Genomic DNA, 17,012 nt, shown 5'->3' on the forward strand with positions numbered 1-17,012 from the left:
CAAAACCTTTGATGATGGGTTACCCTATATCTACTGGTGATGACTTAATCACCTGAGTACCAGTTCATACCAAAAAACAAGTTAACTTGGGCAGCAAACTGGACATGTTATAAAATCTTTGCAATATTGTGTCGACCTGAGTCTGCATTTTGCCAAGAATTCTACTGACTTCAACCACCATTGACAAGTGCAGTTTTCAGTACGATGATAAAAAGATAGAAAACTCTGAAAACCAACTAAGTTAAAAAAAAGAAGATAAAGTAAAACGAGATATCAGCCTTCGATAACATAAGAAAGCTGCTTTTTACTAATTGTTTCTTTTGTTTTTAACTTCAGTCAACTTTCACCTTCTTTTTTCTGTTGGACAACTATTGATGACGATTTGCTTGCTGTCTTGTGATTTCTGAATATAATGGTTGTATTCAACATATATTATGTACGTATATACTTAATTATAGATTAGAGGAATTATTGCTTCTTACATTAATGTGTCGTCACATAAATGTATTTGTTTAAAAACTTCCTGCTGTATGCCTGCAATTTTGACAACATGTTGAGCACTCATTATCAAAACGTTTTCATCGTCAACATATTTTATAAAAGCTTTTCAATGCTACTTCATTAAGATATCTCAAGTGTGTCTTTCTATTTGAAAGACCTTGTCATTCCCCTTATCATTGCTTAATTTTGCCAAATAAATTATGCTTCAAAAATGATTTTATTTTTATTTCTCAATCGCTTTTTAATTTTTGTGTACGTTTATAGTATTCACCAATTTACTCATGGGCTAATTACTGAACCACGTTTTTAATATGTTGCCTTTTTGTCAATTAGTACGGTTATACTGAATTAGTATTTTGTATGGGAGTCAAAATAGTAACACTTTGTTTACATTTTGCTACTTTCATGACAACTAATTTCACATTTATTGCTAGTTTCTTCAGGTAACAATCATCTAACATTCTCTAACACCATTATTTAAACATTATAAAACTCTTGTGTCCCTTTTCTTTAGAAGTAAATATGTATTAGTTTCTGAGGCATAATGTGCTTTTAATGCAAATCAAAAAAGCGCTAGCGAAAAAAACAACAACAAAAAAACAACACGGGATTATTTTTTTTATAAACCCTCTATATTTTCAGTTATATTCGAGTCTGGTTATCTTATATATGTGCATGTGAATTTCTCTGTTATTATATGTTTTGCCTTTTTTTTATTACAAGCCTGCAAACGTAACGTAGTAACTGACATGAAGTTACAGAACAATGATCTGTATTTAAAGCTTTCCTCGGTGTGTCTTATTAAGATTTCCCTGGATTTGATTTAGATCTCCTTTTTATGGATTCATAAAAGTTCTGCATAGAGAATCTAGATCGGCTTAACATTTCACCCCAAAATTATTGATAATGGTATGTCCAGATTGCTTTATTCTTCTTCTTTTTTTCCAGTTCATTTCTGCAGGCCGCCCGATCGAGACCGTCCAGTTCTGTGCTCATTCGACTGCGACTTGTCTTGTTGATCGATCTGCTGTCCTATTTTTGCGTTTGTAGTTGGAAAAGAGCCGGCAATATCATGCAGGAACTGTTCCTTCATAGAATCCCCCATCTGAATAAATCACGGCAGGTCAACGAATCATCTTTGGTATTTTAGGGGTGATTTGACCCTGATCTGCCGTGTGCTTTCTCTGAGAAGTGACAGGGGTGGGGGTGATTTCCCATTTGAAGTCTACTTTGCAATTTGAATGATAAAATCATTAAAATATCTATATATACCTTGTTCTAGGCCTACCCTTTTCTGCACGAATGACAATTCAAAAAACAAAGATTAACAATGAAAGGCAACGATCTATAGGAAAATGAATAGGAAAAAGTTTCAACGGTTATTTGACCATTCTGGGACATACGTTATAGTATGTCCATCTAGTTTACACATTTTATCAAAAATGTACTGTAAATTAGGGATTCGTGATGTAATATTTATTATCGTTATACATCAAATAATGCCATTTATATCGCAAACTATACGAAAATATCAACAAGTATTATTTTATTCATTACATGAAATTCGTCTGCATTCTTTGTCGATACGGAAGAAGACGAACATTGCCGGAAATTAACGAACCGAGATAAACAACAAAGATGGCGCAAACTTTGAGTTGAAAAAGAAAAACCACAAAACATTTGGTAAATTCACAGAACTGTTTCAATTCATAGAATATTTTTTGCTTCATTAAAAGATTATTCGATACTTTAAGATTAATCAGACAGTGGGTTATATTGTTAATATTTCACACATGATAGACATTTTTGCTGGTTCCTTATTTTGTCATACGTTTTCGTGATGAGTAAGAAAAAATTTTAATACCACTGACTATTTATTAAAGCCTTACCATTAAATTTCTTTAATGATCATTATTATTTACCCAATGTACTATAAAATATATTTGTATAATTACCTACATTATCCCTAGTCCTATAAATATGACGTTGCAATGCTTAGAGATATTTTTGATAAATATGTGGCAAAGCAAAATTATAACAAGCCAGAAAGGTCGGATATATTGGACAACATTAGCCCACCAAATTGCGAGCCAGGGCTTTTTATTACGTAGATGATGGCCAGTGTTTTTTTTCACTTTTGGGGGAAGGGGGTCGGTGCCTTTGGAGGGGGAAAAATGCAATAGGAGGGGGAATTGTATTTGTTTACTTATTTTATATTGTTTTCTTTGCAGTGGAAAAGGGGAGTGCTCAACTCTTGCAACACAATTTTGAAATACGTCTCTTTTTCTTAATATCTGGATCTAAAATATCGATGTGTCGCATGTTAAACTTGTTTGGACGCTGGGAGTAGCTCCCCTTACTACCAGAGAACGATTTGTAAACAACCTTGCTTAACAGTAACTCTTACTGGCATAAAAGAAAACATTTTTCGGCAGTTAGTTGGATAAAAAAAGATATTCATTGCAGGCAAATTCGGGCTGCCATATAGGGGGAAATTTAGGCTTTGAGGGGGGAAAAAACATACTATTTCAGAGCTCCAGATAGCGTGCGTATAAGCGTAAAATACGCATAGAAAATCTAAAATACGCATCACTTTCAAAATTCGTGCGTCACAGTTACGCACAACAAAATGAAAATACGCTCGTATGTCAAGATTTATGCGTAAAAGAATAGAAGTGTAAACATTTGATATGTAGAAAGAAAATGTTTTGAGCATAAAATACAGTATATTTCCATTTAATTGCATTGAAAACAAAAAATTCTGTTGTCAACAACGCATGTTAAAAACGAAAGTAGCAGGAAATACAGAAGGGAGGTAACTCCCGTAGATCTATCAACCTGTGAAATTATTGATGAAATTTGTGCCAGATAATCATCGTAGGAGTTAACACAGTATTAAGTTTGTTTAGGCATCTATTGACATACTCAATATAAACAAAAATATATTTAATAAAATTTCTTTAACTTTAGTTGTTGGAACAAAATAACATGTTATTCACCCCGCAGTTTTGTACTCAATATTTTCGTACCCAGTCTACAGTTACGGACAATTTTCTCTCAGACCAATAATTTTTTTTAAGGAAAGATAAAAAAATCTTGTTTATGTTTCTTTAATTCTAATTTCAACTATAATTGTTCAAACTGGAGTACATGATAAGGTACATACCAACAAAAATAAAGAAAGAAAAATATTGACTCCTAGAAAATAAAATAACTTGAGGGCTTCCACTAGTGGAAGTTTGGGAGTCTTTTACTCCTTCAATTGGCCTGTGACTTCCAAAAATCAATACTTTCCTTCTTTACCTATATAATGTGACTTCCAATATCAAGTCTTTGACTTCCAAATTTTGAAAATGGAAGCCCTGATAATTTTGCTGTGTATCCTAAACTTGAGTTCCAGTATACTCTGGAAGTCTGACTTTACATGGCATGTTTTGTATTGTTTCACATTAAATCAGTATTTAATTTGTAAAGGTTTTTCTAAAAAAAGAAAATAAACAAACAAACACAACAATAAGTTTAATTTGTTTATAAAAAATGCAAAATGCTTTTTTGACAGATTTTACCCCTAAAGTTTTTCAGAATTTGCATTTTACCCCTCACTCTAAATTTTGAGGGGTAAAAACCCCTTGGCCAAAAAAATTATCTGGAGCTCTGCTATTTTGAGGGGGGAATGGGGCCGAATATTTTGGTGAAAAAAACCACTGATGGCTGTCCTTCACATAAAGACTGACATCGATGTAATATTCAGTTTGTTAAATTGGTTGGTCTTGCAATAAGCCTACTTTCAGACTAAGTTGCAGTTGAATTTATTGAGACTAAGATGCTTGTTCCATTTTTTGCATAGACCTACATGTGTATATTTAAATGGAGAGGAAGCCATGACGTCTCCAATTAAAATCTGCATCAGGAATCAATATCCTGCAGTCTTTTGTGAGATTTTCACGGACCATGTATGACACAAGAAAATTTGCTGTCAGATTTGTATGATATCAACACTTAATATCAATAAAACTGATAACAAAATTGGAAAGAATAGAAAACTACCAATTGTACACAACAGTCTCTTATAAGGATTGTGTGTGTCACAAGGGAACTTTATGAATATGACTAAATAAAATTTGACACGCTGAAAAAGAAAAAAATGTTCTGGTACATGATTCAGTCTGGCAAATGGTCCAAATCCATATAAAATAAATCAGTTATTGATGGATTGTTGGCCAGTAAAGTAGGTAAAGTTTAAAGGCCTTTGTTGATAAGGGTGCAAATTAATTCAGAATAATTTTTTAAACTTTTTAACAATTAACAGGTTTGATATTGCCTTATGAGTTAACTATAGAAAGATGTCTAGCCCTGATGAAAGAAAACTGACCATCAGTGGGGTCAAGGTGGTGTTTCCATGCAAACCTTATCCCTCTCAGTTTGGTATGATGGATAGAGTAAGTTATTTCATAAATTGTAATTTGAATTATTTGTGAAGGTTCTACCTCTCTTGAAGGTTAAACATTGTACTGAAATTCTTTACTCATAATTCGTTACTTAATTTGGTTGAGAAGGGAAGAGAAAAAGTAAATAAGTGCTAATAATAATCTTAAAAATACCAAAGCCATAAAAAAAACACCGCAATGTATGTGATACTAAAGCTGATGAATTAAGTATACATTAACATATAATGTACTGATTTTCACTTGTAAAGAACTGATAAAATGTAAAGATGTGTTATAGATATACAGCAAGTCTTCTTTAAAAAAAAATATATTAATGCTGTCTTTATGAACACTAATATAGATTTTATGCATTGATTTTAGAGCATCTTTTACATATTATTTTACACTTGAATTGCTAGTTATTAATGTAGCTACATGTAGGTTAATTACTCATATTGACATATTGTTATGTTTCACACATATAAACATGTAAGTAAATGAGCCTGTTTCATTTTCAATTTACTCGCAGGTGATAAAGGGGTTGGAGAGAAAACAGAACAGTTTATTGGAGAGCCCGACAGGAAGTGGTAAAAGTCTAGCCCTCCTGTGTTCAGCATTGGCCTGGCAGGTAGCACAGAATGAGAAAATAACCAAGGAAAATATGAATGCTGAATCAGGTATTAATAATACAATGCTAGAAAAGATAATAAAAACACTCCATATATCACAGTATAGAAACATTCTAGCTGCTGGTCTTTGAAATATAAACAGTGTTCTATTTCAACTTATGTTTCTTTTTTCATGTTGAAGGAACTCCACTGAGGTTTTTGACATGATGGGACTAGATATATTTTTTTTCCGAGATTTTTGTATCATTTGATGTAGGACTGGGCCAAAAAACTTTTGTGCCAATTTGCAGATCATTCTGTCAACCTGTTTTACCAGAATAATCAATTTTATTGACAAATGTGCAAAATGATGCAAAAATGAAAACTATTGCAACAATATTCACTCAGATGGCACAAAAAATCAATATTCTTTTATTTCTTTCTAATTCCAAATAATTTTTTTTTTCATTTGACCTATGTAAGAATTTCAAATTTTATATTTTTAGTCTTTTTGACCTCAGTGTCCTTAAAGGTATATTATTTTGTATGCACATTATTTTGTAATCATTGTGTTTGTTATTTATATTATATAGTTGGCTGTAGTAAACCATGCCAGTGTCATGCCTCTGATGCTGGGAGATCTACAGAATATTCACCTGAGTCCAAACCTGGCTACACAAGTAAAGGTACAGCATGAATCATAAGTTATAGTTTGATCTTTTTAAGCATATTGGAGAAAAAACTGTTGTTTTTTCTCAGATAATCATTCTTTCTGGACATGTTCAGGGCTCTCACTAGGATTTTTAAAGTAGGAGTCCAGGACTCCCAAACTGAAAAAAGTAGGAGTCCCCATGAAACAAATGTGGAGTCCTAACTCTACCAACCAAACTATACTGCAGTATGTCATATAATCAAGAAATACAAAGATTTTATCAACTTTTATTATAAACACAAGTTAAATCATGTTAAAACAATTACATAAACAGTACTGAATTTTGTAACATTTCAACAAATATGGTATATAATGCATTTACATAGATACATTTATAAATAAATACACAGTACATAGTGCATGTTGCAACACATGAAAGTAGAACCCTAAACTTTATTGCATATACTTATAAGTTCAGTCAAAGCAGTATTCAAATATACACAGTTTCAACATTTCAAAAAACTAACCAGTATTCAAAAGTACATAGTAACATTCACAGTTTCCACATTTCCAAAAAAGTCAATTGGATATAATATACATATATACAAACAATATACATTTGTAAAGACTCTCTACATTGAATCTCTTAGTCTATCAAGGAAACTTGCTGGTTCTTTCAATGTGAGATACAACATATCTTCATCTTCTAATAACTGTGACATAGCACGAAGCTCATTGTATCTAACTGCTGAATTATTGAAAAATTTGTAAATAAGTTTCAGTGTCTGCTGATACTCACTGAGTAGAGGGACATCCCTGCATGCCTGTCCAGCAGCTAGAGCCAACCTATGTGCGACACAGTGAATCTGAATCATATGTGGGGAGAACTGTTTCAGTCTTACACCAACACCATTGAGTCTACCAGTCATCACAGAAGCCCCGTCACTAGCTAATGTTATCAACTTTGAAATGGGAATGTTCTTATTTTGGAAAAGCTTCACAATTTCACTTACTATGGTCTCTGCTTTTCCATCTGGTACACTGATGCAGTCAAGGAAATTAATGACAGATTTATTACTAGTATCAACACATTTCACATACACATTCAGTTTCTTAAACACAGTTATGTCTGTGCTTTCGTCAACAATGAGTCCTATGAAGTCTGACTGTGAAATATTTTGATTGATTTTTTCTTCAAGTGTTGAATTGATGGCATCTAACAACTCAGCTTTAGATTCTTCACTGGTGTAAAGCTTTGATGAATCTTGTAGATCTGGACATTTGTTCTTGATCTAAAATATGCAAATATGTTAATTCTTTAGGGTTCATGAGAAACTTATTTAAAAGAAATATTTCAAGTAATTGTGAAAACTTAATATTTCATGTAATGTTAAAAACATCAATTCTTTAGAAATTTATATTTAAATCAATCATGCCTTTTAGACTGAATTGGCGGTAAGTTATTTTAGAAACATAAAAAATTCGAGTTCTTTAGAAACATCATTTATTAATAAATTATTAAAACATTACATTTTTTGGGCTTACTCACTGTACTTATAACATTTGACAAAAAGAAATAATACTTACTTGTAATTTGAGAACTTTGTTGTACTGACTCAGTGGTTGACCTTCTTTGGCTATGTAATACATGGTATTCATCTGTGCTTCTTTGGTTGCGTCACATTCAACCCTACTTTCATTATCAATAATAGTCTCAACCACCTACAATTACATAAAACTTATTAGTATCATAAACATACAAAACTCGTCAATATTATGAAATATATAAACATAATACATGTTCTAATTTATAGATTAATTATTGTATGTATATTTCCATCAAATACAACTGAATAAAAAATAGTATTTATAAATTACATTTGTCAAATAAAACTGTATTAGGAATTTAATGTAAGGGAAAGTACTTTTTTATGGTTAAAATATTACCTGCTTAATCATTTTATTTTGTTTCTTGTGTTGACGAGCCTCAGCTGCCAATAGGTGGTCCTTAGTTTTTTCGTGTCTGCTGAAGGTTGAACTCTGTAAGTTTGGAGTTCCAGTTGTAGCCATAGAGTTGGTTCTTTTAGAATCCTTACACCACGTACATAAAGCTGAAACACTTCCATCTTTGTTAGTGCTTTTTTCCAACCACGGAAAAGTCCTATTCCAGGCATCATTCCAGGAATTTCTTTCTTTTTTAGCCTTTTTGGCTGATATTTCATTTTCACATTCGGAAACATCATCAGGTTTTTTCCTTTTCCCAACAAATTGAAACAAAGTTTGTTGTGACATTTTTAATTTCCAATTTCCAATTATACAGTATCCACAATCATTTATAACACCAAAGTTATTTAATAAACATTTACTGTCAAATAACATGTCCACGATCTGTTGACCAACATTTATATCGGTAAACGTATCCATTGTTAAAATAATTAAAAGCAATTAAAAATCGAGTAGCATTAATTAGTCTTTTACGCGAGACACCTGTGAAAAACGCATGCACAAGTCTCCATCAATTATCCGTCAATTATCCGTCAAACAATCAATTATTAAGAATCAGCACATATGACTTCAAACGGTCAATAAAATCAACACCGCAATTTCCACTGATTGACTATGCCGTGTTTGTCGCATGCCGAAACATCATAAACACGCGACCTCAGCTGCAATCAATTAGATTATTGGAAAAACTTGCGTCCTGATTGGCTGATGATGCATTGCAGTTGACAAGCGTAAAGCCCCGCCTTAAAATTTACACATTAGCCGCTGTGTATTGCATATTAGAAGGACGCAGTGACACGCGGATTTGGAATTTTTATGCGTACAAGGGACTGACGATTGGATATTTTAAGCGTCCTTTTGCAAAAAGTATGCGTAAAAATACGCTCAAATAAGCGTTTCCGAGAGCCCTGCATGTTAGAGTTTAAAAGGAATGCATACAAAGCTTGTTATTAAAGTGCAACAGTCCGAATCTCTTTAAAACATGACTAGACTATATTGTTATTAGCTCAATATTTGTATTTTGATATTGATTTAGATGGCGCGACATGGCTTCTCATAGTGGTGACCATTTCTTTGAAGTTTCATAAAAATCTCTCTATGCGTGTAGGAGATATGCTCCTGACAAAATTGGAAGGTGTTCATCCGTCGGCCCGCCAGGGTGTTTCCATAATACATCCTGTTTTACAAAAACCAGGACGAAATTTTTACATTACTCAAATTCAGTTGATCAAGGGTTAATAGTATACTTTTTACTGAAAGATTGTCATTGTTTAAATTTATGAAATTTTACATTTGGGAAAACATTGTTTTTCAGCCGAAGGTGGCAAAGTTATAGATGTTGGTGATGAGGAGGTGAATGGAAAAGGAGATGATGATAATGATGATGATGATTTTAAACCTTCAGCTAAGATAAGAACACCAATCCTAGGACAGGTGAGTCGTAAACAAAGACTAAGTTACTTGTTATCAACAAATAATGGGATCATACTTGCTTAGAGCAGCCAAACTTTTAATGATGGAATATTATCTTTAGAATTGAAGTCCTGAAATAAGTTTTTGAAACTTTTATCTCAGAGCATTGAAAAATTTTTTGATTTTTTTTCTGAGATCGAAGGCAATGGTTTGGTATGTCAGTATAGTCCCTAGTTTTACTTTTGATATAAAATGTTACCCTTTGTGGCTTAAGGGTTGAGGCATCAGAACTGCAGCTACCATTTATCCTTGTGTGATCGTAAGAGGCAACTAAATGGGTTTGAATTACAGGAGTCTATGCATCTCTTAGCTCCAGCAGGTGAGGGGGTTTTGACCCCTGGTGTTGCTTTAAATTTTTATCACCTGAGGTAGCCAAAAATCATTTTTCCTGTTTGATCTAAATTGTGTAGGTGTGCCGTAAAACCAAACAAAACAAACAATATTAATGTTATAAGGTATTTGTTTAATATATTTTAGCTAGACAGGGCCTTTTTACCCTTCTTTGCTGTAGCCGGTATTCGGCTACTTCCCAAAGCCAACTTACTACCTTTTTTCCCCAAAAAACAGTCTTCTTGCGAAGATTTTCCCTTTCAGAGAAATGTTAAATCGAAGAAAAAACTTGTAAACAAATTTTCTTGTTTAAAAATAGATCATTGTTTTTGTCCAATGAAAGCTAATTATTCAATTACCCACTAGAGGGATACCTCGATTCAATACAATTGATGTTAACTCGCTGCCTCGGTCTGAGTTTGCAACATGGGAAAACCCACTGCCTTATTTTAATGCACATGATTTTTTTACGACAATACGGCGACCTATTTACTATGTCGCAAATGTAAACAAGAAGAAAATACGATTGAGTGACATTTGTAATTGTTAATGAAAAATTGGACAAATTGTTGACCTTCCTGTAAGTGCAAGAGAATCCAATACATGTATCTACTCGCAAGTTTGTGTGTCCAAGTGGCACAACATGCCCAAGTGTGGAAAAATAGCGAGTCTAGCACAACAGTGCCAGTAAAAGTGATATGTTGGAAACTGACAATAATGTTCATCTGAATCAAATCAAGAACCCTCACATGTCCTACGTAAATTTTCTTTAATTAGGAAATATGAGTCAATGTATTCTGGGCTAATAAACAGTGGCAATAAACTGATCTGTAAAAAAATCCGTTTAACTTATGTTAGACAGAAAGCTCCGAAAATAAAGTGTGTTTATAAATATGCAAATATATTATGATATTTCCCCCAAATGTATGATTTAAATAAATCTTTATTTATAGTAATATGAGGGATGTCCGGAAAGTTCATATACATCTTCATTTTTTTATTGTAAAACAATACATACACTGTACAAATTTTGTCAGCATAAAAATACATATCTAGCGAACACATTTATCAAAAATTACTGAACTGTGACTAACGTTTGTATTTTAAAAGTATTTACATACAACATATATACATAATCATGGAGCACTTTGACAACGTCAACGGCGTCAAATTAAATTCATGTTTACCAACTATTTAATTTCTTCCGATTTCAAAAGCCATCATGGTACCTGTCTGACGTATACTTAATACATGTTATTGCTTCATACATTTCATATTTAAAATTATTATTTAAAAATAAAGATTTCACTGGTTCCCATACTGTGTGTAAGATGTCTGCCTTTTTCAAAAAATGTTGTAACGCAATCTACGATATTTCAGCCATGCTACTTTTGGTCACTTCTGGAGCGTTTCTTATACAATATCCTGTCATCACCGCTTCTTTATCTTGTTTGACATTTATTCATTTAAACACAAGTTGCCTTTAACATTTCATGGTTAATTTTGTTTTAAAGGTAAAGATTATAATCTCAGATGGCGCCATATTAGCGTTGCTATGAAGTTAAATATCATTACGTTGCTCCGTCCGTTAATTTGACGTCATTTTTGCAACACAAAATGTACGCACCTTCATTGCCTATAATCGCCGTAAACAAGCTGTTTATTTACGTATGACATCATAATTTACACTGAATATCATGTTATACTATCCTATGATGTCACAAAATTAAAACGAGAGATTGCATTAAAATTACATCTTTTAGCAACTTTTTATTCGAGTAGCTATCATCATGAAATCAAAGTGCTCCGTGGTTCGTTGATCATGTTGCCATGGTGATCGGCGCTTTGCGAATATTACTTTTATCATGTTTTTTAATTTAGAAATATGTAGCAGATAAATACTTAAGTAAAGTATTAAATCATCATATTGATATGTCTGCTTAAAATAATTTTATAGCCTTGTCTACGAACTTTCCGGACAGCCCTCGTAGTGGTTAAACTGCCAGTGGAAAATATATTTTTTTCCCCCAAAAGTATGAAAATCGCGCATTTTTTCCCCACAAAAAGGGCTAGGGCGCCTTCCCCAAAACTAGTGAAAAGGCCCTGCAAGATAATCTTTTTAACATGAGCCTGCCTTATAAGCTCAGGACAGGAAAACGGGAAATGTAGGGTTTTGTAGCATGAACCAAGTGCAATGGTACTGGACCTTGGATTTGTAAGTTTTGGTCCTTACGAATAGACACAATTTTCTGTAACAACTTGGTTGAATGCAGTGTAATTATCCATTTGTGCTCAATATGTTATGCCTTGAAAATATTGCTTATTTCTAAAAGTAAGATTCTGGCAAGTAGTATATTACATGTATATATATTTTAGGGTAAAGGAAAGAAGCGGAGACATCTAGGTATACAGTATGAGGATGAACCTGACTGTTGTACCGATAATCCAAATGTAAAATGTACCTGTAATACAAGTGGCCCGACTGAAGCAATGAAAAAACAAAAGTAAGTTCACTATGTATGTATGTATGTATTCTATACTTAATGAGGGTCCATTAATTTACCTCCATGCAATTTCCATGGAGTATTAGCCAAAGATAGAATTTTGGGCCGAAAGTAGGTCATGGTCAATGAGAACCTAAATGTACAGTAACTTGAGACAATATTAGAAAAGGAGGTAGCCAATAAAACAGCTGTTGGTGCCAAGTAAAGGGTCTGCCTTTCAAGCTGCCCTTCTTTAGTTAAGGGGCTCACGCACACTGGCATACTTTCCTTGTTGTCTCTGCCTGCTTTGTATGGCACACCCTTCAACTTAAGTCAAGACATTGACAACTGTTTTCCAGTTGTAAACAAGGTAGATGGTGTACCAAAGTATGGGTGTTTTAGTTTAAAGCTGTCGATCCACCAAGCTGCAAATCTTCCGTCGCCCTGTGCTTCTCTGCAACATGCAGGCCCAGAGGGGGAGAAAGAAGTTAGTTATTTAGTTAATTTACAGGTACTTGTATGTACTAGTGGTAAAGTTCTCTGATTTGTAATCACTTTCCTGTTTTCTGCAGTGGGTTTATTATTATGAGATTATATGCAAATAGGAATTATGAGTCCAACCATGTGTAGATTCTATCATGTTTTGCATATTGTTGGTTTTTCTAAGGTTCTAGACTTAAGGCATCAGGTTTATAACACTTTCTTCTCAGTCTAAGGATTTTCATTGGTCACTACACAATCTTTGCAGGTTTCTGACCAATCAAATACCTAAGAATTTGAGCTAAGAAAAGGTATTTTTTACCTTGGACTTAATTACCTCCTGAAATGATGCAAAAAAGAGGCACATAATCTTTATCTGCTTCTCAAAAGCTTGATAATTGCCAAATGACCGCTTTGAAATTTGACAAAATGTAAAAATAATTCTCAAATTATAGGTTTATACAATGTACTATGATAAAAAGGAATTTAAAAAGGCTTAAATCTAGTAAAACAACAAAGTTGAAAGGGAGTTTTTGATTGTCCATTAGGTCTGGGGTATTAAATTATAAAACTTGACCTTGAACTTGGCCAGGATCATGTAGTAACCTATTCCAATGCCTGCTCCTCTAAAAACTCTCACATCTTGCAATGATGTTCTCCATTTCTTTGATGTAGGAACATGGTCAGTCTGGTTTTCTGTAGCCATGTCAGGAGAAATCCATTTAGCCTAGTGAATTTTCTCAGCTTGAAGATCATTTTCTTTTACAAAATCACATCGCCACAGAAACTGACATACAGTTCTCCTCTCTCATTTATGATGCCAAGCACCTTCCTGACCTATTACTATATCCCTCCCTAAGTTATCTTGTTCCACTTTTACATTCATGTCACCTATCATTTACACAATGTTTCTTCTTGACACATTATCAATCACACCCTGAAGCTATTGATAAAATTCCTCCTTTATTTTTCCTGATCTGCCTAGTTCTTGGGAGCATCACATTGTACCATAGTCACTTTCTGGAGCTTGGACCAAAATCGTGCCATAATAATTCTGTCACTAACTGGTAGCTCCCATTCCATAAGGCATTTGCTTGACCTCTTGCTGATGAGAAATTCTACTCCCCTTTCATAAGCACTTCCCTCCGCAAGACTAGAATACAGAAAATACTGACAGCAAGTAATGTACAGTCTTCCTGAACCTGTTCAACACACTTCATTCATCGTGATAATATCCGGATTGTATCTGTCTAATTCCCTTGCTACTTGTGGAGTCTGTCAACTCATAAAGTGTTTGCACATTCCAAGTTGCAATCTAAGTAACGTTGTGTGTCATGAGCTCCTAGGGTTCATTCCGTAGATCCGTCTGTCAATGGTATTGGTTTCTTTAGCAACTATGGGGCTGCTAACCCCACACCCAACTCTGCCTTTCTCAGTGGTACTTTGGACTGCCCACGGTAACATTTGTTTGATTCTTAATTTGGGACATCGGTGGCCAAGTGGTTCAGGTTGTTAATGGAATGTCAGTGGTTCTATTCAGGTGCTCGTTTGTGCCTAAGATAATGCACAGAAGGGCACCTGAGATCTTCCTCTGCCAGTAAAGCTGGAATGTCGCCATATGACCTATACTGTCTTGGTGTAACAAATAATACAGTTTTGTTTGCCAGTGTAAAATATTTCCTTACCTTGAAATAAGTGTTCCCATGTGACAATACCTTTGTCTCCTGCCAAAGCTGCATGTTTATGGTGGTGTTCAAAAAGGGTTATAGGAAGTAGTACTTTGTTACATCAGTGGCAGTGTTATGTTATTTTTGTAAGGCAGTAAAGGTAATCAAAACTGTGATAATATTGAAGGTATTCTTATGAATGGCATGGTGTGAGGTATAGTGCTATTTGTGGAATGTAGATAAATCATTATATTGTCTATATGGTGTCATATATAACAAATTAACTACTGTATGAGAAGAAATATTTGATGAATTGATAACATGGCTGAGTTTTTTGTCATGAATATCATTGTTAGATGTTATTATGATGATGTTAGATTCAGGTTTTTGGGTATGTGTAGTTTAATGTATATGATCGTTTTTGTGACTTTTTATTATAGGCCTTTTTGTTCACAAAGCAAAATATTGAAGATATTAATAATTATTTTATTGATATTTACTTTGATTGTACATGTATTAGGCTTATGCACTTTTTAGCTCACCAGAGCCGAAGGCTCAGGGTGAGCTATTAGTATCAAAGGGGGATGCTTCGGCGTCCGTCGTCATGCGTCAACAATCGTCTTCTTCTCTGAAACTACTGGGCAGATTTACTTCAAATTTGGTCTGTAGCATCCTTGTGACAGTCACACTTGAATTTGCTCATGTCATTCCAATTGGCCCCTTTTAGGGGTCAGCAGAGCTAAAAATAGAAAAACCTTTAAACATCTTCTTCTACAGAACTAATGGACGGATGATCACCAAACTTTGTCTGTAGCATTCTTGGGTAGTGTTTTATCAGGTTTGCTCATATTAATTTGATTGGCCCCGTTTAGGGGTCAGCAGAGCTAAAAATAGAAAAACCTTTAAACATCTTCTTCTACAGAACTAATGGATGGATGATCACCAAACTTTGTCTGTAGCATTCTTTGGTAGTCTTTTTATCAAGTTTGCTCATATTAATTTAATTGGCCCCTTTTAGGGGTCTCTAGGACTAAAAATAGAAAAACCTTTAAACATCTTCTCCTACAGAACTAATTGATGGCTGATCACCAAATTTTGTTTGTAGCATTCTTGGGTAGTCTTTTATCAAGTTTGCTCATATTAATTTGATTGGCCCCTTTTAGGGGCCGCTAAAGCTTAAAATAGAAATACCATTAAATGTCTATTTCTAGAGAACTAATGGATGGATGATCGTCAAACTTTGTCTGTAGTATTCTTGGGTAGTCTTTTATGAAATTTGCTAATATTATTTTGATTGGCCCCTTTTAGGGGTCTCTTGGCCTAAAAATAGAAAAACCTTTAAACATTTTTTCCTATAGAACTAATTGATGGATGATCACCAAACTTAGTAGGTAGCATGCTCGGGTAGTGTTTTTTCAAGTTTGCTCATATTAATTTGATTGGCTCCTTTTAGGGGCTGCAAAAGCTAAAAATAAAAATACCTTTAAATGTCTATTTGTAGAGAACTGATTGATGGATGGTCACCAAACTTTGTCTGTAGCATTCTTTGGTAGTCTTTTATCAAGTTTGCTCATATTAATTTGATTAGCCCCTTTTAGGGGCCGCTAAAATTAAAAAAAGATATACATTTGAACATTTATTGCTACAGTACTAATTGATAGATGATCACCAAACTTTGTAGCATTATTGGGTTGTCTTTTATTAAGTTTGCTCATATTAATTTGATTAGCCCCTTTTAGGGGCCACTAAAATTAAAAATAGAAATACGTTTAAACATCTTCTCCTACAGAACTAATTAATAGATGATCACCAAACTCTGTAGCATTTTTGGGTAATGTTTTATCAAGTTTGCTCATATTCATTAGATTGGCCACTTTTAGGGTCCGCTAAAGCTAAAAATAGAAAAACCTTTAAACATCTTCTACTATAGAACCAATTGATGGATGATCACCAAACTTGATCACCAAACTTTGTCTGTAGCATTCTTGGGTACTTTTTTATCAAGTTTGCTTATATTTAAATTATTTGATTAGCCTATTTAGGGGCCACTAAAGCTAAAAATTGAAAAAAAAACTTCGAACATCATTTCCTACTGAAATAATTGAAAGATGATCACCAAACTTTGTAGCATTCTTAGGTAGTCTTTTATTAAGTTTGCTCATATTAATTTGATTAGCTTGGTTTAAGCTAAAGCTTAAATACCCCAGGTCATTGCATTTTTCAAATTATTGTTTAAACATATTCTATGCTCAAATTTAATATTAGAATATACATGTATTGACATTCTAACACTCAAAAGCAGTTGTTTCTGGTGAGCGACTCAGGGCCATCATGGCCCTCTTGTTTTAAATATTTTAAATGTTAAAAATTCCTGATAAGCAATGAAA

The 17,012-nt window shown here is 33.6% G+C and overlaps 1 protein-coding gene across 1 annotated transcript in view; it reads left to right on the plus strand.

The window, feature by feature from the left end:
- Nucleotides 1-4,815: 4,815 nt before the first annotated feature.
- Nucleotides 4,816-17,012, plus strand: part of LOC132737606 (Fanconi anemia group J protein homolog) — a 64,967-nt gene continuing 52,770 nt past the window's right edge. Inside the window, exons 1-5 of the mRNA XM_060724937.1 lie at nucleotides 4,816-4,940; nucleotides 5,458-5,605; nucleotides 6,130-6,222; nucleotides 9,508-9,626; nucleotides 12,372-12,499. Coding sequence (XP_060580920.1) covers nucleotides 4,845-4,940; nucleotides 5,458-5,605; nucleotides 6,130-6,222; nucleotides 9,508-9,626; nucleotides 12,372-12,499 — 584 coding nt within the window. The 5' untranslated portion in view covers nucleotides 4,816-4,844. The remainder of the gene's footprint in view (nucleotides 4,941-5,457; nucleotides 5,606-6,129; nucleotides 6,223-9,507; nucleotides 9,627-12,371; nucleotides 12,500-17,012) is intronic.

This window comes from Ruditapes philippinarum, unplaced genomic scaffold (assembly GCF_026571515.1).
Source record: "Ruditapes philippinarum isolate M1 unplaced genomic scaffold, ASM2657151v2 ctg4601_1_1_1_1, whole genome shotgun sequence".
Classification (NCBI taxonomy): domain Eukaryota; kingdom Metazoa; phylum Mollusca; class Bivalvia; order Venerida; family Veneridae; genus Ruditapes; species Ruditapes philippinarum.